The 22,982-nt window shown below is 46.1% G+C and overlaps 1 protein-coding gene across 1 annotated transcript; it reads left to right on the plus strand.

Moving 5' to 3' along the window:
* Positions 1 to 818: 818 nt before the first annotated feature.
* On the plus strand, positions 819 to 17,155 carry GSG1L2 (GSG1 like 2). The gene is made up of 5 exons (XM_045984429.1): positions 819 to 1,128; positions 10,219 to 10,266; positions 11,323 to 11,475; positions 13,464 to 13,575; positions 16,897 to 17,155. The coding sequence occupies exons 1-5, from the start codon at positions 819 to 821 to the stop codon at positions 17,153 to 17,155; spliced, it is 882 nt and encodes a 293-aa protein (XP_045840385.1).
* The last annotated feature ends 5,827 nt before the right edge of the window (positions 17,156 to 22,982 follow it).

Below are 22,982 nucleotides of genomic sequence, written 5' to 3' on the forward strand. Positions count from 1 at the left end.
GGCACCCGACACTGAGTACCCCGATGAAGGCGAAAGGCGAGGGTGGGGCAGACTCACCCAGACACCTGCCCAGACGCCCTTGGCCTTCAGTCGAGCACCAGGGCCCTCCGCAAGAGCCAAAAGGTGGGAGGAACCTGAGTGTCTGTGGACTGGTGAACGCACGCACACAACGTGTCTGTCTGCAGCATGAGGCGCTACTGAACACTGAAAAGGGAGGGAATTCTGCCACCTGTTACATCACGGGCGAGCCTTGCGGACATTAATTACCCTGAGTGAAATAAGCCAGTCGCAAAGAAACAATACTGCATGACCCCACTCATGGGAGGGCCCAGGAGCGGCCACCTTCACAGGGACAGGAAGTAGAGTGGTGGGTGCCTGGACTGGGGTTGGGGGGATGGGGAGTAAGCATTCCCAGGGGCGGAGCTTCAGCGTCACAGGCGAAGAGGTCTGGAGATGGGATGTGCAATCAAGTCAGGGTACAAATGGTCGCCGTGGTCAGTTTCGTCTCTAGCATATTTTACCCCAAGTTGAAAAAGACAAAAACAGAGCCAGCCTCCTTCCGCACACCTGCTCCCCGGGGAGGACCGAAGGGCCAGCTCTGTCCGTGGGAACCCGTCCCCGCCCTGGGCTTTCTCCTGCAGCTTCTCAGGCCACAGGTGCACATGCGGAGGCCACACGCTGGGGGGCACCCAGGATCCCCCGGCGGACGTGAGAGAAGCCCGTAAGGGTGCCAGATGGCAGGGCTGAGAGGGGCGGGTAGCCTGCGGAGGCAGGAGGGGGTCCGCTGCTCAGCCCCACGCCGCACACCTCCTCCAGCCATGGTCGGGGCCAGACAGCAGCAGGTGCTGACCCTCCTCGCCGCCTGCCTCGCCCTGGCCTTCTCCCTCGTCGCTGTGGGCAGCAGCTACTGGTGCGAGGGGACCCGGAAGGTGGCAAAGCCTCTGTGCCTGGACCAGCGGGGCGGGCCGCACTGCAGTCACTTCAGCGGGGGCCAGGACAGCGATGGCAGGAGGGACACCGGGAGCCAGGCCGTCCAGTACACTTGGGAGACGGGGGACGACAAGTACATCCAATGCAGATTCCACGTGGGGCTCTGGCAGTCCTGCGAGGAGAACCTTGGCGGCACAGGTGAGCACGGCTGCAGGGGTGGGGGCTGGGAACAGGTGCAGAAGCTCTGGAGCCGGGCCACCTGGCTTTGAGTCCCAGAGCAGCCACTGAGTGCCTCTGGATCCTTGGGCAACCTCTTCACCTCTCTGAGCTTGCTTTCTCAGATGTCAAATGAGAACGAGAGCGGTACTCGTGACCAAGAGTTCTTATAAAGATTAACTGACTGCATTCACTGTCTTGCAACCGTGCCTGCAACACACCAACCGTGTGGTGGTCAACCCTCGCTTTTACCCTTCGCTACTGTCACCCAAGCCCTAGAGAACCCCAAATGGCCCCGTCTGTCTCCAGACTGCATCCTTGCACTCTGAAGGGGGGCTTGGAACAGCAGGTGCTCTTAGAAAACTGACTTTTGTCATCATTGGTGGGAAGGGACCCCCTCTGTGGGGCACCTTCCAGAAGTGAGAATCCTTAACAAGTTAGACCTTTGTCTCTGGACACCCTCGAAATAACCCCGCAGAGTGGATACCATTTCCTCGGCTCACAAATGAGGAAACTGAGGCTTAGAGTTTTAGGTCACATGGCTGGTAAGGCCAACCCCTTCCTTACCCCATGATGTAGCTCTGATCTTTTGAGCTTCTGTGGGTTTGGCAGAGGGGTGGTGAGGGAAATGGGGGAGGGGGAGAGACGAGAGAGAAAAGGGAGAGGAAGTTTTGGTGTTTGGATCTCCTATATATCGGAAATTTCTTTCTTTCTTTTTCTTTTTCTATTTTTTTTTAACCTCCCAAGGAACTGAGGAAGGAGGACTTGGACTCCCCAGGGTCAGGCATCCTGCCCAGAAACCCAAGCCCATGCTTGGGGCCAAGATTCTCTTCCCTTCCTGCTAGGAAAGCACACCCCTCAAGGTGGAAAGGAAAGCCCCCCTCCCCCTTTGTCTCTTGATCTTGGGCTTAACGTGTTAAATTTCTTGACCAGCTTTTTACTTTCTCTGGAGCTTCTAATGGCCTTTTCCAACCCTCATAGCATTAGTGGTTTATTCCTGAGGTCCGAGTAAAAGGATGCAAGGAGAAACCCTCTGATATGGCGCTTACCTCTCTCCATCCTGCCTTAGTGGGGGCCACAGGAGGGCAATGCCAGGTCCTACCCTTCCTCGTATCCCAGTCAATGCTTATGGCCTTTGCTTTAAGTAGGATCCACACCCTGCCACAGTGCCTTGAGCTAAGGCTACCAGAAGCCCCTCCCTGCCCCGTCCCCTGGGGAGTGCAGCTATCCTCCTATAAGTCTGCTCTCTACCCCACAAACAGGCACAGAAGGCTTAGGGTCTTGCATTCTGGAGGGCACCAAAAGCAGTCTCAGATTTTCAATTTGAAAAATATGGTCACCAATCCCATAGATGAGTTGCTTGGAGACTTCCACTCCCCTTCCAAGTCCCCATCTGAGGAATGCCTACTTCAGTTTCCATAGCTGTGTGTAAGCATCACACCGGCTATCAAATGTTTGCTGAGCAGGACAACCACCCAGGAAGTTAATACACACCCAGGTGCCCAGCCCCTGGAGATTCTGATTCAGTAGGTCTCAGAGGGGGTCTAGAAATCTACAGTCCTTTAAAAAAAAATATGTTAACCAAGGTAATATTTACACATAGATAAAAGATAAAATCATTTTGAAATGCTTATAAGAAAAATCAACAGACCCCTGCTGCCTTCTGGCTTTTTTATAACCTAGTCCCGCCCATCAGGGAAACCCCTTTTGGCTAAGTTGTTTCTTCTGGTATTTGTTTCCATGTTTCAAAAAACATGTGCTGTCTTCATGTTAGACCTTCTTTGTTGAGTTGCTGTCATAATAGATGAGGCTAAATCTCTCGTACCCCCACATCCCACATCTATTCTGCCCTCTTCCTGATATATCTATATTACTGTTTTAGATAAATCAACAAACCGATCATTTATTTGGAGTATATAAATATTGTTCATCATGGAATCAAAGAGGTGCTATCATTACATTAAATTTCTTGTGTAGCTTTTTGTTTTTCCTAGAATTCTCAATTGCCTTTTCTTTTCTCATCCTCATAGCATTGCTTTTTATTCCCCATGGCTCTCCTTTCCATCTGGTGTTATCTGTACTTCTAGTAAGCTCCCCTGGTGATTAAGACACACACCAAAGTCAGAGAAACATGACCCAGGGGACAGCAAAATCCTCTGGAAAAAGGGCACTCGGAGCAGCACGGAACAAATTTGCTAAAAGCCATTTCCTTGTTAAGCACAGGGAGAATGTGCTAGGAGAATGGAGGGAGAGAAAGGCAAGTGAGCCAAGGTGGTGAGAACTGAGTTGAAACTAAAACAAGGAAAAATAGGACAACAGTTTTCACAAAGACTGACCTATGATATGGGAATAGAAGGGACAAAAAAGTTCCTTATATCTCTGGGCATGGCGAAGTCTTTCTAAAGGAAGTGGCCGCTGCACCCAGACCTCCAAGCAGGACTGTGATTTTAATAGATGGAGATTAGGGCTGAGGCTATTCCAGGTGGACAGAACAGAATGAGCAAAGGTCTGAGGCAGGGCACTTCCCATATCTGGATTAGAACACAAGGCAGGGTGGCAGGGAGGCCTCGTCATGGAAGAATTTAACTCACGTGGCTCTACGGTGTCACCTGAGGCAGCTTCTCCTCCCCTGCGACACAAGGTCATGGTCACTCCAGGACAAGGAACTGAGCAAGAAAAAAAAACTGGGAAAAAAAAACCTAACTGAAGAAAATTGGAACCATCACTAATTGTAATGCTAGGGGAGGTTGGGCCATGGTAGAACATGAACCTGAGGGCAGGAATTAGAAGATTAGACATTAGGAGCCGCTTCCCCAGTGACCAGAGAACTGGGAGAAAGGACTGTGCTGGGCTGGGCTCGAGGGAAGGCTGGACTTTGCAGGGACTGGAAGCCTCATCTCTTTAAATGTTTTTTTTTTTTTTAAGATTTTATTTATTAATTTTGACAGAGAGAGATCACAAGTAGGCAGAGAGGCAGGCAGAGAGAGTGAGAGGGAAGCAGGCTCCCTTCAGTGCAGGGAGCCCGACGTGGGACTCGATCCCAGGACCCTGAGATCATGACCTGAGCCGAAGGAAGCCTCATCTCTTAAATGATGTCAAAGCATCCGGCTTCAGGCAGGAGTGGAAGCAGGTGCAAACCGTCTACCGGCATATGGCACATGCCTGACATATTCACACAAACACTACGCAAGAGATGATATAAACGGTCTCTGAGCTTTCTGCTAAAAGTTATTACCAGATTGGGGGAGGGGAGCCTTCTCAACCTAAAACAGGGGCCAATGGCTACGTGAGGGTCTTCCAGTCTTCTTTCTTGAGAGACCAGGAATCCCTTGGCACTTCTGCCAACCCGCCGAGTGTTTACTATGCACACACACACTGCCTTCTCATGGATCACACACCTGAAAGGCTTTTAAATATTTAAATAGGGGCACCTGGGTGGCTCAGTGGGTTAAGCCTCTGCCTTCGGCTCAGGTCATGGTCTCAGGGTCCTGGGATCGAGTCCCGCATCGGGCTCTCTGCTCAGCAGGAAGCCTGCTTCCTCACTCTCTCTCTGCCTGCCTCTCTGCCTACTTGTGATCTCTCTCTCTCTGTCAAATAAAAAAAAATTAAATATTTAAATATATTTAATTTAAATTTATAAATTTAAATCAATTTAAGTTTTGGATTTATTTAAATAGATTTAAATTAAAATACATTTGAAGTTCTCGGTGATTCATGCACAAAGCCAAGTAGAAATAAAGAGTGTCATTCTTGACTCCTTTTGGTTTATGCACATCTTATAAACTTGATGTCACGCCAGAAAGAGACTTTAACAAGCACCTCGTTGGGTTTTCTCAAAGAGGATGTCCCCCCGCCCCGCCCCGCCCCGCCCCGAGATGCGTTTTGAGATGCTTTTTGTGAAATTACATAAAAAGAGTTTTGATTTTCAAAACAAATTGGAAAATGTTGCAGATTATACTTTCTTCTTGAAAATTCACAATGCATGTTAACATGTTAAAATTTCTAAGAGGTATCACAATGAAGAAGACTGTTCACGGTTTATTACATATCCCAGGGCTTCCCGAAGTTAGTCGACCACAGGAAAAAGAGTCTGTTTGGAGGAATGTTCTTTGTGAAAGTCTTACCTAAAACAACAGGTGCCTTTTATAGGTGGGAAAACTGACTTCTAGAGACAGAAGTGCCCCCTTGTAAGACTGAGCAGTTAGATACTAGTAAAGCAAGACACGGAGGTCAGACTTCTTAATCCAAACTCCCTCTTTCGCCCCTCCCCGACCCAAAGCCCAAAACTTAACTGAAGGACAGTTGTCTTATAATTGCAACTGAATACATTTGTGTCCATCAATCCAAAAAACCTCTGCTCATATTTAATAGGTTTCCTAATATAATGAAGTTATAAATTTCATTATGTTAGGTAAACCTAATTAGGTAAACCGGGTAAACCACAGTCTCTAAATATGGCCATCACTTTGTTAAGAACCAAGAAGACGACGTCTTCTCCAGAACACCTTTTTTTTTTTCCCTCCCTCAAGAGAAATGTGATCACCTTCACATGTTACAAGATGACCTCAGATCAAAAAGTTTAGAATTAAGTTTTTATTGAATAATAACTAAAGTCATAGCAAACCTACAAAAGAACGAAACAAAAGATACTCATCCCAGGTCGAAAACCAGTGCCCACAGAAGGTGGTAACAGAAGCTAATGGAGCAAAGGCAGCAAGGAATGGCAATGACCTTGAACCTCACCCCCAGCTAAAGGAGGCAGCCCCTGGCTCTGCTCAGCGTTATGGCCTCGTGGACTTAAGCTCTCGGTATTGTCAGACCCTTTGATTTTTCACGGGAAGTAAGATATTTGGATTTCCACGTGAAAACTCTCAATTTAAAAATAACTTGAAGGGGCACTTGGGTGGTTCAGTCGGCTGAACCCCGGACTCTTGGTTTCAGCTCAGGTCATGATCTTGTAGTCATGGGATTGAGCCCCCCATGGGGTTCCATGCTCAGCAGGGACTCTGCTTCAGATCTCTCCCTCTGCCCCTCCCCGCTGCTCAATCTCTCCTCTCTCTCTCAGATAAGTAAATTATCTTAAAAAAAAAAAAAAAGTTATTTTCAAAACATCACATAGGCCCGAGAAAGCACGTCTGTAGCAGAATATGGCCTGGGGCCCCCATTTAAAGCTCACTTCACACAAACATCTGCTCTTAAGTGTAATTTATCACAAGTGCCTGGGAGATTCGGGGGACATGAAAGAAAAGGATTATAGCCAGAGGTGAATGGGAAGGCACCCAAATGGCTCAGACTGCTCAGGAGATCTGCCAGTAAGCACTCCAGCCTGGAGAGGGCGCCCTTGATCCAAAAAAGCCCAGGACTGTTCCGCTGAAAAAATAAATAAAATGCAAAAAAGCCCAGGAAAGCCGCCTCAGGGCAGCCCCCCACCCCCAGCTCTGCAGCACTGTGAGGCCTCCTGGATATTTTCCTTCTGAACAGCTTCCTCTCTGTCCCTGCACAAGCTGACCCTCCGGGGGTGCCCTTGCCTGGAGTGTGATTTGCAGACATCCCTGGCTCAAGCCACCTCTTCCTATTCCCACTCCTGTTGCCCTAGTACCTTTTAAGGTGGGGGGCGGTGGGGGGGGGGCAGTGCCTCTGATTCCAGGGTCTGAAGACTGTGCTCTTTTCCTTAGGCGAAGCAAGGAGTCAACACAATGTTCTGGGTTCCAGATCTTCACTGTTCTGCTAAACCCCACAAAAGGTCAAGGACGGAGGGGCCGGGGCACCCCGTGGGGGGAGGGAGTGGAGGACGAGCAGACAGGGATGTGAGAGCCCAGCGCTGGGGACCTGGCCTCTGTGTCCCAAGCTGGCTCGTCGCCCCACGTGGCTGGAGAAGCCCTCACCACCCAGCTATGTAACACCCGCCTCTCTGGCTTTTGTGGGATTTATGAAGATTTTTCCTTTTAATCCTGCTGGCCTCATTCAAAAGGAACATCATTTCTGGGGATTCGGATTAATCAAGGGGTCACTGTGGCCTGACTCCTTTCCCAGGCTGACCTCAGCCTTCAGAGCTATGGTGAATTCCCCTAATCTTCTTGGCTGGCCCTCAGTTTCTCTTTGCCCCCCCCCCAGCTCTGTACCTGGTCCCTTCTTTATTCCCATGATGAAGGGTAGGCCTATTGGGAAGGCCACATAGATGATTAGTGCCCCGTTCATTATGTAGAAAGACAGCAGGTGGGGGAAAAAAAAGGAAAAAAAAGAAAGAGAAAGACAGCAGGTGGGGATACAAAAGAACATACGGGTGTCGGGTGGGAGAGCCCAGTTCCTGATTCTGACTCTTCCAACCAGTCTGAGCCTGGTCTCCAGATCTGTCAAAGGCTATGTGTACTCACCCTTACGGGTAACGAAACACTCCAAAAAAAAGTATCAGGTACTTCACAGAATCCTTGCACAACATTTTCACTGGAGCACCCATTTCACAGATGAAGAGAGTGAGATTTCTATACAATGTTTCTCTGAAAGCGGCGTGTGGTGTAGAGACGTCCCCCAAAAGTTGTGGGGGCCTCTTTGGAAGAACCAGGGGGACGCGGACAAATTTTTGCAGCTCTGACCATACCATCACAGCCGCTGCCCCCACATCAGAGAATCTGCGAGGAAAACGGACTCCTTGCCTCAATGCAAAGTTGACGTAATTAAAAATTGGCTGAATTAAAACTGGTTAATTAAAAAGTGGCTGAAGAGACCAAAGTGGCTTTAGATCGGCTGATGGGTCGCCGAGGCTGTCGTCCTCAGCCTACAGGCTGTGTAAATATCCTCCCCCCCGCCCGGGCTGATTGTTGTGAACGGTTCTGTGACAGGTGGAGTCCTTCTGCACGTCTGTCCGTCCGTCAGAAAGTATCCCAGCAGGGCAGCTCAACCAAATAATATGCCTCTAGCATAAACCCAGGCTTCGTTCCTCTTCCTCCGACAGCCCAGTAGAGGAGCCCTGCAGACATGCAAAGCAATGAGGCCCCAGGGAACTTGGAGTTTCATGAAGATGAGTATGGCAAATCTTTTTTTTTTTTTTAGATTTTGTTTATTTGATATATAGAGATAGATCACAAGTAGATAGAGAGGCAAGTAGAGAGAGAGAGAGGGAAGCAGGCTCCCTGCTGAGCAGAGAGCTCGATGTGGGGCTCGATCCCAGGACCCTGAGATCATAACCTGAGCTGAAGGCAGAGGTTTAACCCACTGAGCCACCCAGGTGCCCCGAGTATGGCAAATCTTAACGATTATCGTCCTTTAGACCTGCGCTGCCAGGGGTGTGGACTGCTCCTGCATCCGGTCCTTCCCGAGTGAGCCTGACCCTGTAGAAGGTGAAGCCAAGGGCAGGGCTCTGTGTTGAGGATAGGGAGAGGAGGCTAGCCGTACAAGAAGAGAGACTTTGACTCAGTACTGGAGGAATAGGGAGCCACTGTAAGTTCTTGAATAAGGGAGTTACCTGGCATTTTCTCTCCAACAAAAGAGAAGTAATTTCCACAGTCAAAAGATGTTCCCCTGAGCTTATTTCTGTCCCTGAACACTTCCAGAAAAGGGAGGTGATGTGACCCTGACCCTCAGGGTACTTAGAGTCTATTATAATTAATCATGATGTGTGCTAGTCACGTGCAAAAAGGGCCCAGCAGAACTCTTTATTGCAATGAGTAGGAACTGAGAGCAACTTTCCCGTCTATGATGTCATAAAATCCTCAAAGCGAGGCTACTGCAGGGACTACTGAACCTGTTTTAGGGATGAGAAAGCCATTCTTTAAAGAGTTAATGATTGGTGGCCCACGTTACCCTGTTTTAGTTCCTAGCAGCCCAGTCGGGGAGCTGCTCTGGGTCTTAGGTCTCTCCACATCCCCCTGCATGTTCCCTGCTGTCCACGGGAATGCATTAAATCCATGCTGTAGTGGGACAGCCCTGGGCTGGGTCCCTGCAGACTGAGTCCTGATGCTCAGACTGCCTCTGCGTAAGCTGTCCTGTACCCATCACTAACCCTCTGGGGTCGTTGGAGCCACCCCTGCTCTTCGGGGAAGAAGCAGGTGATTGTGCGGGCATCTGGACACCTGCCAGGGCTGATAATACTCCTAAGCAAAGCCCATCCTTCCAGAACATGAAGTAAGCCTGGGGGGTGGAGGCGGGATTCTCTCTGATGCACACAGTCTTTCCACACTCCAGAAAGTACAATGGAATGCAAAAAGCGAGGCACTAAGTAACAGATACGAATCTGCTCTAGTTCTTTTCAAGATTTATTTATTTTAGAGAGAGAGAGAGAGCACAAGCAGGGAGAGGGGCAAAGGGAAAGGGAGAGAGAGAATCCTAGGCAGGCTCCACGCTCAGCCCAGAACCCAACACAGGGCCTGATTCCGAGACCCTCAGATCGTGACCTGCGCCGAAATCAAGAGTTGGACGCATAACCGAACTGAGCCACCCAGGCACCCTGCTTTAACTCATTTCTAAATATCATTACCAAAGTTGTTACTTTCCCTCTAACTGGAAACAAACTATCTGAGACTCATACATAGGGGATGCTGTTGGGGAAGTTGAGAATCCCGGGTCTAAGGCTCGCAGTATCAGTCCAGATGGGCTGGATTGTGCCGCAGTAACAAACAACCCCCAGATCCCCGGTGGTTTAAATCAGATTCGCTTCTAGTTCATTCTGTGTGGATTTTTCAGGTGGGCATGGGATGAGTCTTCCCCACAGCCATTCAGGGACCCAGGCTGATGGAGACTCCATCCTTCAGGAGAATGTGAACCAGTGGGCAGTCCGTTGGCTCTTAAAGCTTCTAAGCAGAAGTAACCCATCTCATGGCAGCTGGCAATGCACTGGCCAAAGAAAGTCACAGGGCCAAGCCCAGACTCACGGGATGGGATGGGAGGAGATGGGATCAGATCATGCTCTCATGGGGTGGGTGGGGAGGCAGCACATCACCAATAAAACAATCTGCTATATTCCCCCCCAGTCCTCGTTCAGAATGACCCGGCATTGACTAAAGGTGCTAGAAACGTGGTCAGTCGCTAATTGTCTTGGCTGCTCCTACTTATGACTATATTCTCTTTGTGTCCTAGGTGAAAAGTGTAGGAGTTTCCGGAGTATAATACCAGCTGAAGATCAAGGTAAATCCCTTACTCGTGTTCTGTCCACCAGCACGCCCCACAACTGGGATAACTTTTACTGTTTTTGTGGGGATGGGAGAAAAGGTGAGAGAGTGATTTATGATGTTCCCACAGAGTCAAATCCAACAGCTAGAATGGCAGGCTCTCTCCGCGTGCCCTATAGTCAATGGTGCTGGAAAATGTCCAACTTCCAATTTTGCCCACGGGGAGGGATGGGAAGCCCTGACGGGTAGTGTTTGCTGTTTCCAAAGGTACAAACACTCCTACTGTGTCTCACTACAAGCCACCAATGCGTGGTAGACACGGGGCTGGGAAGAGATGAGCTCTGACCACCACTCTCTTGAGCACTTTGTCTCTATAACACTCATCACATTCACGATGACTTTCTCAGTATCTGTTTCCCCAGCTGGTATAAAGGTTTTGTGAAGGCATGAATCACACCTGTTTCATCCCTTCCTGGGTCCCCAGCATCTGGCGGGCTCTACTGAGGGACTTCCAGGAACATGCACTTGCCACCCTGTCCCCTCCCTCGATCCACTGGCCTCCACCTCCAACACAGTTCCTTGGAGCCACAGGCGGGGTCCCCTCCGGAGGGCTGGTAATTGGCTCACATCGAGACCAGTAAGGTTTGGGGATCTCTAACCGAGGCTCTTACTCTCCGATGTCTCGACCTTCTTGTTTAAGTGTGTGTATCTTCTTTAAAAAGACAAAGATAACATCTTCTGGTGAAATCTAAACAACACATTAGCTTTTGAGCTGGGGGATAAAGACCCCCAACATCTCTCATGTCTTCTCATCTCTCACTCTATTTTTCTTCCCTCCCAGCGGAGGACAATATTTACACAATCCTCCCTCAACCCCAAGGAGTCCTCTATCACTGCCAAGTCTCCAGATTCAACAGACATGGCTGTGTTTGTTTGTTTGTTTGTTTTTAACCCCTTGGGCATCTGTTTTTTTATTTTTTATTTTAGAAGTGAACTAAACCAAAGGGCTGCACATGGGGGTACTTCTGAATCTTCAGCACTCAGCATCTCTGTCGTCCTCACGTTTTTGCAGGTGTTCTGTGGCTGTCCATTGGGGCCGAGATCCTGAATATCCTTCTGTTGTTGACAAGTGCCATCCTCCTGGGGTCCAGAGTGAGTCATCATAAGTCTGGGTTCCACTGGCTCAAGGTGGACGCATCTGTGGCCATTCTCACGGTGCTGGCAGGTACTTGCCCACAGCAATATTCAGAGAGGCTGACTCCCCACAGCCTGCCCCAGTGGGAGGGACAGAGGGACAGAGGAAGGGACAGAGCTTCAGCCAAAGCGCAGGGCTGTTTTCTGTTGATGGGCAGTTCAGCAGAACAGCAGACTGGTCTGCCAGAGAAGTCACTGAGTTAACCCCATTGCGGGGAAAGCAATGATGCTTTGGGTGACTGATGAAAAGAAAGGGGGTAGGCATAGGGGATGGAGAATAAGATGTGTTAACTGCGTCTTTATCACAACTCTGGGAAGAAGATACATTGGCTCTGAGAACAGAAATTGCCTAATTTAGTTGGGTGGTTAGGCATGAAATCCTGACTGGGTTCAGATCTCTGCTACCTAGTGGCTGTGCAACTCCAGGCAAGTCACTCAACTTCTCTGAGCCAGCTCTCTCAAAAGACTATGGTGACGACTTGGTAAGAATGCACCTAGTATGTAGTATGAATGCAAGAAATGGTCACTTGCTAAAAATCATCATCCAAGTTTGGAGTACCTATAAGAATGAAGAACTCCCTTTTGGGGGGGTGGGGGTCCTCTCTGTCCTCCAAGCAACTTTTAGAGCAACTTCGTTTGGTCTCCTGAGTTGGCCTTTCCAACAAGAAAGAACCCCAAACAAATGACTTCCTTCCCTTCTCTGTCCTGATAAACTCTGTTAATACTGTATCAGTCTAGTCGGGAGCTCGCTTCTGTGCTTGGTAAGTGTCAGGTGTCTTTCCCAAGCCTTATCATCAGTGAATAGGATGATAAAATCCAGTTTCTGGATCTTCATAGCAAAGAGGCAGGCCGTGGACTCTTGAAGACTCTTCCTCAGGTCCTGGCTTCCCCAAGGGCCCCCCAACATCATGAGAATAGGCTTCTTTCTGGATGTCTGTTTTGCTTTGACTGTGAGCACAATGTCAGAGAGAATGTTTGAGCATTCACATCAACAAGGGCTTTAGCCAGCCCTATTAACATAAATTATCACCCCCACCAATTAAATTTATTTCTGGTTGGGTCCCTGAAGAAGATCTCTAACTGGCCACCATTTGCCGTACATTTATTAAATTGTAACACCATATGTGGAATTAGAGTCCCTGCAGAAGAAAGACTAAAACAACGAAAACACTAGGGTTTAAAAATAAAATCCAGAAACTGGAAGGGGAGATGAACCATGAGAGACTATGGACTCTGAAAAACAACCAGAGGGTTTTGAAGGGGGGGGGGGAGGTTGAGGAACCAGGTGGTGGGTAATAGGGAGGGCAAGTACTGCATGGAGCACTGGGTGTGATGCCAAAACAATGAACACTGTTATGCTGAAAATAAACAAATAAAAAATAAAAAATAATAAAAAAAATAAAATTCAAGAAAGCTTTCTGGAACAGAAGATCAGACTCCAAGTATCTGGAAAAATGACATGTGCGTTCAGATCCTCAACATATCCTACCAAATCTATGGGGGAAAAAAGTCTTTAGGGGGTCTCCAGACAAAAAGACCAAGACACAAAGGAAAGAAAATCCCATTGGCAGCTAACTTCTGTTCCTCCTGATTACTACCCCATGAGTCTAGTGTGGCCAGAACATACTTGGTTTTTTTCTATCTAGAGTATCCCAGTATTGAAGCATTAGCAAATCATCCACATGGAAAAGAATAACATGACAAAACACTGTAGAATGTGGATTCAGGCCAGATGGAGCTCAAGGACCCCTCTTCTGTGCTGGGAAAGAGAGAATGGAACATTGGAGCCTCTGAGCATAGGGAGACAGGGGCATGATAGCCTGGGGAGAGTTGGTCATGGGAGGGATGACATGGTCACTGTGTGAATTCGTGACAATAAGAAATTAGTCGTGTGTGCGTGCAACACGAAAGCAGCTTGGAGGGACTCAAGGAGGATTCTACTGGCTTTCTTTCATCCAACTCACAAAAGGTAGAGAAACTCCATTCCTAACTCGGGCTCACAGAGCTCTCCGTATGCAGGGCTCCTCAGTATGGTGGCACACGTGATGTACACAACCATTTTTCAAATCACGGTGAACCTCGGACCGGAAGATTGGAAGCCTCAGACGTGGGACTACGGCTGGTCCTACTGGTGAGTTCTGGCCGTGGTGCTCAGGTCCTGATGGACTGGTGGGGATGCACACAGGTAAATTTGTGGGACTACCGACCTTTGCCACCGTTCTGCCATCTGACTTTGGTTGACTTTCTTAACCATCCTGTAGCCCTGCTCTCTCCCCTGTGAAGGGATGATACCTGTCTTAAGTGTTCATAGGCATTTAAAGAGATTAGGTTTGTGATGGGGCGTCTGGGTGGCTCAGTGGGTTAAAGCCTCTGCCTTCGGCTCAGGTCATGATCCCAGGGTCCTGGGATCGAGCCCCACATCGGGCTCTCTTCTTGGCGGGGAGCCTGCTTCCTCCTCTCTCTCTCTCTGCCTGCATCTCTGTCTACTTGTGATCTCTATCTGTCAAATAAATAAATAAAATCTTTAAAGAGATTAGGTTTGTGAAATCTTTGACCCAGAGTCAAGGCCTTACGGCAACAGAGACACTGATGTTATTGCTTTCTTAAACACGGCTTAGGGGGAAAGTCCTGAGTAATAATGCCTAGTAAATACTTCAGTGATGGGAGATCTGGCTCCAGTTTCTAATGGACAGAGAAAGCCAGGACATAAACTTTCTGTCTCTTAATGGGAAGACTCAGCCATGCCATAGAAGATTACAGGAGTCCTTTTTGATATGGGTTTCCAAAGCACAGCTGTGGCTTTACACACACACACACACACACACACACACACACGTACATTTTCATCCTGTATAACAATCTCTTATGTTACTTTTCTTTTTCTCTTTGTAAAACAAATAGCACATTCTCGGTTTATTCCCTCATCCTACCATGCTAGGATTTGGTGAACATGTCTGTGACACTGTTACCTGCATGATGTATTAGATTTTGTACTCGTCTTAGTTTGTGTTCTGGCCTGAAGAAGCTATTATCATTATTATTTTTTACAAACATTTCTTTGTAGCATCACACCATTCCCTCCACTGTGTGCCACTTTAGTTCCTCCTTCCAAACAGGTGTGAGTGTGTCTGAGGTGACGTCACTGGCGCTGCACACAGTGGGGAACCCAGCTGCACTAGAGCTCAGATCAATGTCAGGTTGGCCCACAACTATGGCCAACTCATGCTATGGGTTGAAGTAGATCTCAAACATCAAAGGAATCTATAGGATGGTCGGTTTGTTTCCAATATCATTTTGTTTCATTTCCAGTTACTTGTAACATCTTAACTCTTAATCAAAGAAATAGAGGCAAATAGTTTTTAAAAATCAAATACACAGGGGCACCTGGATGGCTCAGTTGGTAGAGCATGCAACTCTTGATCTCAGGGTTGTGAATGTGAGCCCCACCTTAGATGCAGAGATTGCTTAAAAATAAAATCTTTAAAAAAGTCAGATAGTGGGGCACCTGGGTGGCTCAGTGGGTTAAGCCTCTGCCTTTGGCTCAGGTCATGATCTCAGGGTCCTGGGATCGAGCCCCACATCGGGCTCTCTGCTCAGCAGGGAGCCTGCTTTCCTCTCTCTCTCTGCCTGTCTCTCTGCCTACTTGTGATCTCTGTCTGTCAAATGAATAAATAAAATCTTTAAAAAATAATAAAAATAAAATAAAAAGTCAAATAGCATAAACATAGCAATCTCTCAGTTCCCGTCTCTCCCACTCTTTCAGCCCCATCAAAACTCCCCATCTTCCTCTCTACTCAGGATGGCTGTTCTGAGGCATGCCACATGACACGTCCCTTTGCTACTCCTGTGTCCTGGAGAGCTGTTTCCCAGGCACCATATCGTTATCTTACTTAGTTTGCATCCACATTTTACGGGAGCACATCCCCTAGTAGCTCTCTACGAAACGGTTCAATGAGGGAGAAATTATTTTATTTCTTGCATATTTGGAAAGGTACTTATTCAATGCTCCATATGCGTTTGATAGTTTGGCAGAGTATAGAACTCTTTGTTGATAATCATTTTCCCTGAAAAGTGTGAAGGTGTGGTTCTGTTTCCTTCTAGAACTTATTGCTTCTGGGAGGAGTTCCATACTATTCTGATTCATGTTCTGTTACAAATAAGCTGGTGTTTTCTACCCTTTATTACTTGTGTTCAGAAATGTTAGGATAATGTACCTTGGTGGAGAAATCTCCTTTCAGTCACTCATTCGTTCTTCTTTCCTGTGCTTGATGGGTCAGACCTTCCATCTGAATATTCATGTCCTAGAATTCTGGGGAATTTTCTGGTATTATTTCATTGATTCTTTCCATTCCTTAGCATTCTATTCTCTTTTTAGAAACCTTTCGTTAGTTAGATATCGAAACTCAGATTAATCAACTAGATGTCATTGTATCCCTCATATTTTCTAGCTCCTTCTTTTTGTAATCCTTCCTGAAAATTTTCCTCTCTTTGTCATCCAACCTTCCTATTGAATTCTTATTTTGGATCTTACTTGAATGTCCAAAAGGTCTTTCTTGTTTTCTAGTTGTTCTTTTTTCCTATATCCTCATCTTGCCTTGTTCATGCAGTGTCTTCTCATATCTCTCTATAGATAGTGATCAAAGGGTTTTCTGCTGCTTGCTATTTTCTTCTGTGCCATCTCTTTTCTTGAGTCTCCCCGCCCCCCCTTTCTTCTGGTTACTGTTGGGCCTTTCCCCTAAATGTTGGTATTCTTGATGTCAAGTCATGTTTAAGGATGATTGAAAACTCTGGAGTGGGTTTGGAACTCAGTTATGGGTAGGTTTCTTTGTAGGTCATTGGATAAGGAGACTCTATTCTACCTGGGAATTTCACCCCCTGAAAACACACAAATGCCCGTTGGCAGAGGTTCTTTCTCAACAAAACTTCTGCTGGGTTCTATGGAAGGTGAGAAGTGTAGACCATCATCTCAGAATGCAACAGGCTTCTGGGGGTAAGGATAGTAAGTAACAACACCAGTGCCCTGTCTTGGGTTAGAGCCGACCACCACCACAACAAAAAGCAACACTGTATGTTGGCAGATACAGTACTTCCCAGTATTTCCCAGCATTAGTTCATTAATATCCTCACAACCACCCTACCTGTGGGGTTACTATTAGTCAAGTTTTGCAGATGAGAAACTGATACACAGAGATGAAGCCCCCAGCTCAAGGACGCATAGCTCATAAGAGATAGGTGCAAACCCATAGTGCAGACTTCGCACAATGACTCCAGAGTTGTTCTCTTAACCACTGGGCTACAACGACACTAATGGGTGGTCTCTGAAACTTGTGAGCCAAAGTCCAGGTCCAAATTGAGTGGGTCAAGGAGCTGGTTTTTCACCATACTGACCCCCAGCAGGAAGCTCTGGAACCAGAGCCCTATACTCCTTCTTAACTATGGCTTCTGTTGACAGCCTCGCGTGGGGTTCCTTTGCCCTCAGCATGGCTGTGTCAGTCATGGCCATGAACAGATACACAGTAGCCCGCATGGAGTTCATAGAGAAGCAGAGGGTACAGAAGGGCAGTCGGCACTCTCAACACAACTTCCCGGAACCCAAGGCTTCGGAAAGTGTTCGGGAAACAGAAGCTGCTCCCAGCCCTGCTGGGCATGCCCTCGTGAGTGAATCTGAGCACCTGCCACCCAGTGCCCCAGGCAAAGTGTCCATGTGCTAGCCACTGCTTGTGGCTACCAGATCTGCACAGGCAGGCAAACCAGGCACTGAGGTCCACAGTAAACACCTCGGGGGTGGACTTCAGAAGACTGTGGTCCAGGCAAACCTTCTACCCACCATCTTACCCTTTATTAAACAGCTTTGGCTTCAGGTACTGATTCCTGGTAAAATGCCAGTGTCTTCAAGTAAGATTACACTTACAGAAGGTATCAACCATTGACACTGTAGTATAAATGAGCACCTCAAGCTTTTTTGACAGTGTGTTTAAATAAGGGTAACCAAGGAAGAGGGAACATGTGAGCTCTAAGGGTAAGAGAATTTGAAGAAAGGGGAAAGCAAGGTTCTAACTACAAAGGGTGTGAAATGTGTTACCCACTCGTTTGTTGACAGAGGAGTCCAGAAAATTTTTCCCTTAAGGAGCACACATAAATTGATAGTATGTGTGACTATCCCGTACTTTTTCTTTTATTTTAGTTAAGAAGGCACAAATTTAAATGTAAAGAATTGGTTTTGTGTTACTTTAAATATATATTTTCTTCCACTTGGAAGGATAACCAAATGATACAACAAAATGAGAACAGTCGAATGGAATGACATCTTATCGTAATTAAGTAGAACAAATGTTGGAATTGTTGTGCTTAAATTACCAGGCACTTTTGTTTCTAAAAATAAACATTGCTAAACGTGCAAGTTTTGTTTGAAGCAGTGGGGTTCTGTGTGTTTCCTGATGTGTTCAGTTACAATATTATATAAATTTATCTTGTATTTTAAGCTAACATATTACTGAGGCCACAGGCTATTACACACATAATTTGGGTTTTTGAAAAAAAATAATAAACTGCCAAATTATAACAAACCTAAATATGTCTTAACTTAGATTCTTTTTTTTTTATTCGTTTATTTGTTTATTTACAGCATAACAGTGTTCATTGTTTTGGCATCACAGCCAGTGCTCCATGCAGTACGTGCCCTCCCTATTACCCACCACCTGGTTCCTCAACCTCCCACACCCCCCCTCTTCAAAACCCTCTGGTTGTTTTTCAGAGTCCATAGTCTCTCATGGTTCATCTCCCCTTCCAATTTCCCTCAACTCCCTCTCCTCTCCATCTCCCCATGTCCTCTGTGTTATTTGTTATGCTCCACAAATAAGTGAGACCATATGATACTTGACTCTCTCTGCTTGACTTATTTCGCTCAGCATAATCTCTTCCAGTCCCATCCATGTTGCTACAAAAGTTGGGTATTCATCCTTTCTGATGGAGGCATAATACTCCATTGTGTATATGTACGACATCTTCCTTATCCATTCATCCGTTGAAGGGCATCTTGGTTCTTTCCACAGTTTGGTGACCGTAGTCATTGCTGCAATAAACATTGGGGTACAGATGGCCCTTCTTTTCACTACATCTGTATCTTTGGGGTAAATACCCAGCAGTGCAATTGCAGGGTCATAGGGAAGCTCTATTCTTAATTTCTTCAGGAATCTCCACACTGTTCTCCAAAGTGGCTGCACTAACTTGCATTCCCACCAACAGTGTAAGAGGGTTCCCCTTTCTCCACATCCTCTCCAACACACGTTGTTTCCTGTCTTGCTAATTTTGGCCATTCTAACTGGTGTCAGGTGGTATCTCAATGTTGTTTTAATTTGAATCTCCCTGATGGCTAGTGATGATGAACATTTTTTCATGTGTCTGATAGCCATTTGTATGTCTTCGTTGGAGAAGTGTCTGTTCATATCTTCTGCCCATTTTTCGATATGATTATCTGTTTTGTGTGTGTTGAGTTTGAGAAGTTCTTTATAGATCCTGGATATCAACCTTTTGTCTGTACTGTCATTTGCAAATATCTTCTCCCATTCCGTGGGTTGCCTTTTTGTTTTGTTGACTGTTTTCTTTGCTGTGCAGAAACTTTTGATCTTGATGAAGTCCCAAAAGTTCATTTTTGCTTTTGTTTCCTTGGCCTTTGGAGACATATCTTGAAAGAAGTTGCTGTGGCTGATATCGAAGAGGTTACTGCCTATGTTCTCCTCTAGGATTCTGATAGATTCCTGTCTCACGTTGAGGTCTTTTATCCATTTCGAGTTTATCTTTGTGTACGGTGTAAGAGAATGGTCAAGTTTCATTCTTCTACATATCGCTGTCCAGTTTTCCCAGCACCATTTATTGAAGAGACTGTCTTTTTTCCATTGAATATTTTTTCCTGTTTTGTCAAAGATTATTTCACCATAGAGTTGAGGGTCCATATCTGGGCTCTCCACTCTGTTCCACTGGTCTATGTGTCTGTTTTTATGCCAGTACCACGCTGTCTTGGTGATCACAGCTTTGTAGTAAAGCTTGAAATCGGGTAATGTGATGCCGCCAGTTTTGTTTTTGTTTTTCAACATTTCCTTAGCAATTCGGGGTCTCTTCTGATTCCATACAAATTTTAGGATTATTTGCTCCAGCTCTTTGAAAAATACCGGTGGAATTTTGATCGGAATGGCATTAAAAGTATAGATTGCTCTAGGCAGTATAGACATTTTAACAATGTTTATTCTTCCAATCCCAGAGCATGGAACAGTCTTCCATCTTTTTGTGTCTTCTTCAATTTCTTTCATGAGTGTTCTGTAGTTCCTCGAGTACAGGTCCTTTACCTCTTTGGTTAGGTTTATTCCCAGGTATCTTATGGTTCTTGGTGCTATAGTAAATGGAATCGATTCTCTAATTTCCCTTTTTGTATTTTCATTGTTAGTGTATAAGAAAGCCACTGATTTCTGTACATTGACTTTGTATCCTGCCACGTTACTGAATTGCTGTATGAGTTCTAGTAGTTTGGGGGTGGAGTCTTTGGGGTTTTCCATATAAAGAATCATGTCATCTGCGAAGAGAGAGAGTTTGACTTCTTCCTTACCAATTTGGATACCTTTTATTTCTCTTTGTCGTCTGATTGCCGTTGCTAGAACTTCTAATACTATGTTGAACAAGAGTGGTGAGAGTGGGCATCCTTGTCGTGTTCCTGATCTCAATGGGAAGGCTGCAAGCTTTTTCCCATTGAGGATGATATTTGCTGTGGGTCTTTCATAGATAGATTTTATGAAGTTCAGGAATGTTCCCTCTATCCCTATACTTTGAAGCGTTTTCATCAGGAACGGATGCTGGATTTTGTCAAATGCTTTTTCTGCATCCATTGAGAGGACCATGTGGTTCTTCTCTCTTCTCTTATTGATGTGTTCTATCACACTGATTGATTTGCAAATGTTGAACCAACCTTGCAACCCAGGGGTGAATCCCACCTGGTCATGGTGGATAATCTTTTTAATGTGCTGCTGGATCCTGTTTGCTAGGATCTTGTTGAGAATCTTTGCAACTTAGATTCATTTTTTAAAAAAAGTCTTTGTGTGTTTAGAAAACACATCGTTTTTAGGGGGGAGGGCAGGGCACAACCCCCCTGAATGTTTCGAATAAAATCACTGAATCTGATTATGTTAAATGGTATTTATTCTGTCACTGAATAAGGGGAAATCAGCTAATTTTTTCATTTTGGGGGCTCTAGTCAAGTAGTCATCTAACAAATGATGGTCCCAAGGCATTTTGTGTTGTGTTGAACCAAGCATATTTGAAGAGATGTAAACCGGAATTTTGCCAGAATAAGCCCAACTCAGAGAGGCGTGCTGAGGTCTGCTGGGCCATTTCTTCACCTGGAGCAGAGGGGTCTGTACCCTGTGGGTTCTGCCCTCCACAGTATGTGGGTTCTTTTCTATGGTTTGTCACTTCTTTCTGTGTATATAGGTAGAGCCTCTGTGCCTGTCACAATATCAAGTCAGAGTCTGGTCCTAGAGAGAAGGAAACATGCCACAAATGTTCACAGAGACACTCCCTTCTCTTTTAAAAACCAAAGCCAAACCAAACATGTCCATGCAGAATGTGGCTGAAGGTGCTAAGGAAGAAATAAGTTTTCTGGAGGCATGTGAGAGAAGCTGGTGTCATCTGATCCTACAGGTGCCTCCCTGGGAAGGGAACAGTGATCAGTTAGACGCCAGGACAGGACGCAAGGTCACTGGCCCCTGAGGTTCCAGCCCAGACGGACTCTTTGCTACATTGTCTGAGCTCCCAAGGCACTTTTCTTCCTTTGAAATGTTTTAAATGTTGCTTTTATTAAAGTGTAACATACGTAACGCTAACTATACACAAACCCTAAGTGTACAGCTTAGTGAATTCTCAGACAGTGAACGCAGCCATGTAACTGCCCCCGAGATCAAGAAACAGGACCACGGTGTCTCATTTTCATCCAGCTTTGCTCTAAGACAGACCCAGGTGGATTTTAATTCTTGAGTACTGAAATAATCTATTTATAAATCTGTTCCCCTCTTAAAGATTGTAAATTACTTCTCTATGGCAAGGACTGTTCTCTGTACCTCCCCCGACATCCAAAACAGTGGTTAGCAAGGAGAAAACCCTCAGACGTATGTATGTGTGTATATATGTGTGGCTATATAGAGAGAAAGAATATCATATGAGTATATAGAGAGATATATAAATAGATCTCAAATAGACCGTTTTAGTATTTGTAAATATTTGTATAGTTGGGGATTGAGGGCATGGATTCTGGAACCAGAGTACCTGAGTAGAAACCCTACTTCCTCACCTTGGCCTTGGGTGAGTCCCCTGTCTCTCTGGGCCTCAGAGTTCTCATCTGTAAAATGAGAGAATAATCCTGCCTATTTCAAGGGAGGACTGAGTTCATTAGGATGCATGACACTCTTAGAATAATACTAGCACCTAGTAAACACAACAGGGGGATTAACTGCTCCGATCTGCTATGTGCAGAGCACTGGGTCAGGCCTTGTGGGTATTTAAGGAAGCAAGATAGAGTCTGAGCCCTTGCCAGTGAGTTGGGGAAACGACGGTAAAATCTCAGTGACCACATCCAGGAGAAAGCCAGGATCGAATGGGTGCCAACCCACCACCCGTTTTTAGTCTGGACACCATCCATCCTTAGTTAAACATTCAGTGGCTTTTTAATCAGGTGTCTACAGTGTTCCAGGCAGCACGCCATTCCTCCTAGAAGTAAGGACTCAAGCTTCGCCCTTTGCTGGTATTAGCAAAATTCCTTTTTGGGGTCAGTTGTTAGAGAATGAGTCTAAGTCTACTGCCTACTTATTGCACCAACAGACAAGGCAGTTTCCAGAGGGTGAAGTGTTCTAATAAACCCATCAAGGTGAAAGCTGTTGCAGCCACTCTGGAGAACAGCATGAAGGTTCCTCAAAAAGTTGGAAATAGAGCTACACTACAACCCAGCAATTGCACTACTGGGTATTTACCCTAAAGATACAAACATAGTGATCCGAAGGGGCACGTGCACCTCAATGTTCATAGTAGCATGTCCACAATAGCCAGACTATGGAAAGAGCCTAGATGTCCATCAACAGATGAGTGGATAAAGAAGATGTGGTATATATATATATATATATATATATATATATATATATATATATGATAGAATACTATGCAGCCATCAAAAGAAATGAAATCTTGCCATTTGCGATGAGTCAATCAGAGAAAGACAATTATCATATGATCTCCCTGATATGAGGAAGTGGAGAGGCAACGTGGGGGAGTTGGGGGGTAGGAAAAGAATAAATGAAACAAGATGGGATTGGGAGGGAGACAAGTCATAAGAGACTCTCAATCTCACAAAACAAACTGGGGGTTGCCGGGGGGAGGGGGGAAGGGGGAGGGTGGTGGGGTTATGGACATTGGGGAAGGTATGTGCTATGGTGAGTGCTGTGAAGTGTGTAAACCTGATGATTCACTGACCTGTACCCCTGAGGCAAAAAATACATTATATGT

Source organism: Meles meles, chromosome 18 (genome assembly GCF_922984935.1).
Source record: "Meles meles chromosome 18, mMelMel3.1 paternal haplotype, whole genome shotgun sequence".
In the NCBI taxonomy this organism is placed as follows: domain Eukaryota; kingdom Metazoa; phylum Chordata; class Mammalia; order Carnivora; family Mustelidae; genus Meles; species Meles meles.

Bases quoted from the DNA above. Each gene is read 5' to 3' on its own strand.
- GSG1L2 (XM_045984429.1), top strand. From the start codon at position 819: ATGGTCGGGGCCAGACAGCAGCAGGTGCTGACCCTCCTCGCCGCCTGC. The intron at 10,267-11,322 runs GTAAATCCCTTA...ACGTTTTTGCAG, and splicing joins AATACCAGCTGAAGATCAAG to GTGTTCTGTGGCTGTCCATT. The intron at 11,476-13,463 runs GTACTTGCCCAC...CTCCGTATGCAG, and splicing joins CATTCTCACGGTGCTGGCAG to GGCTCCTCAGTATGGTGGCA.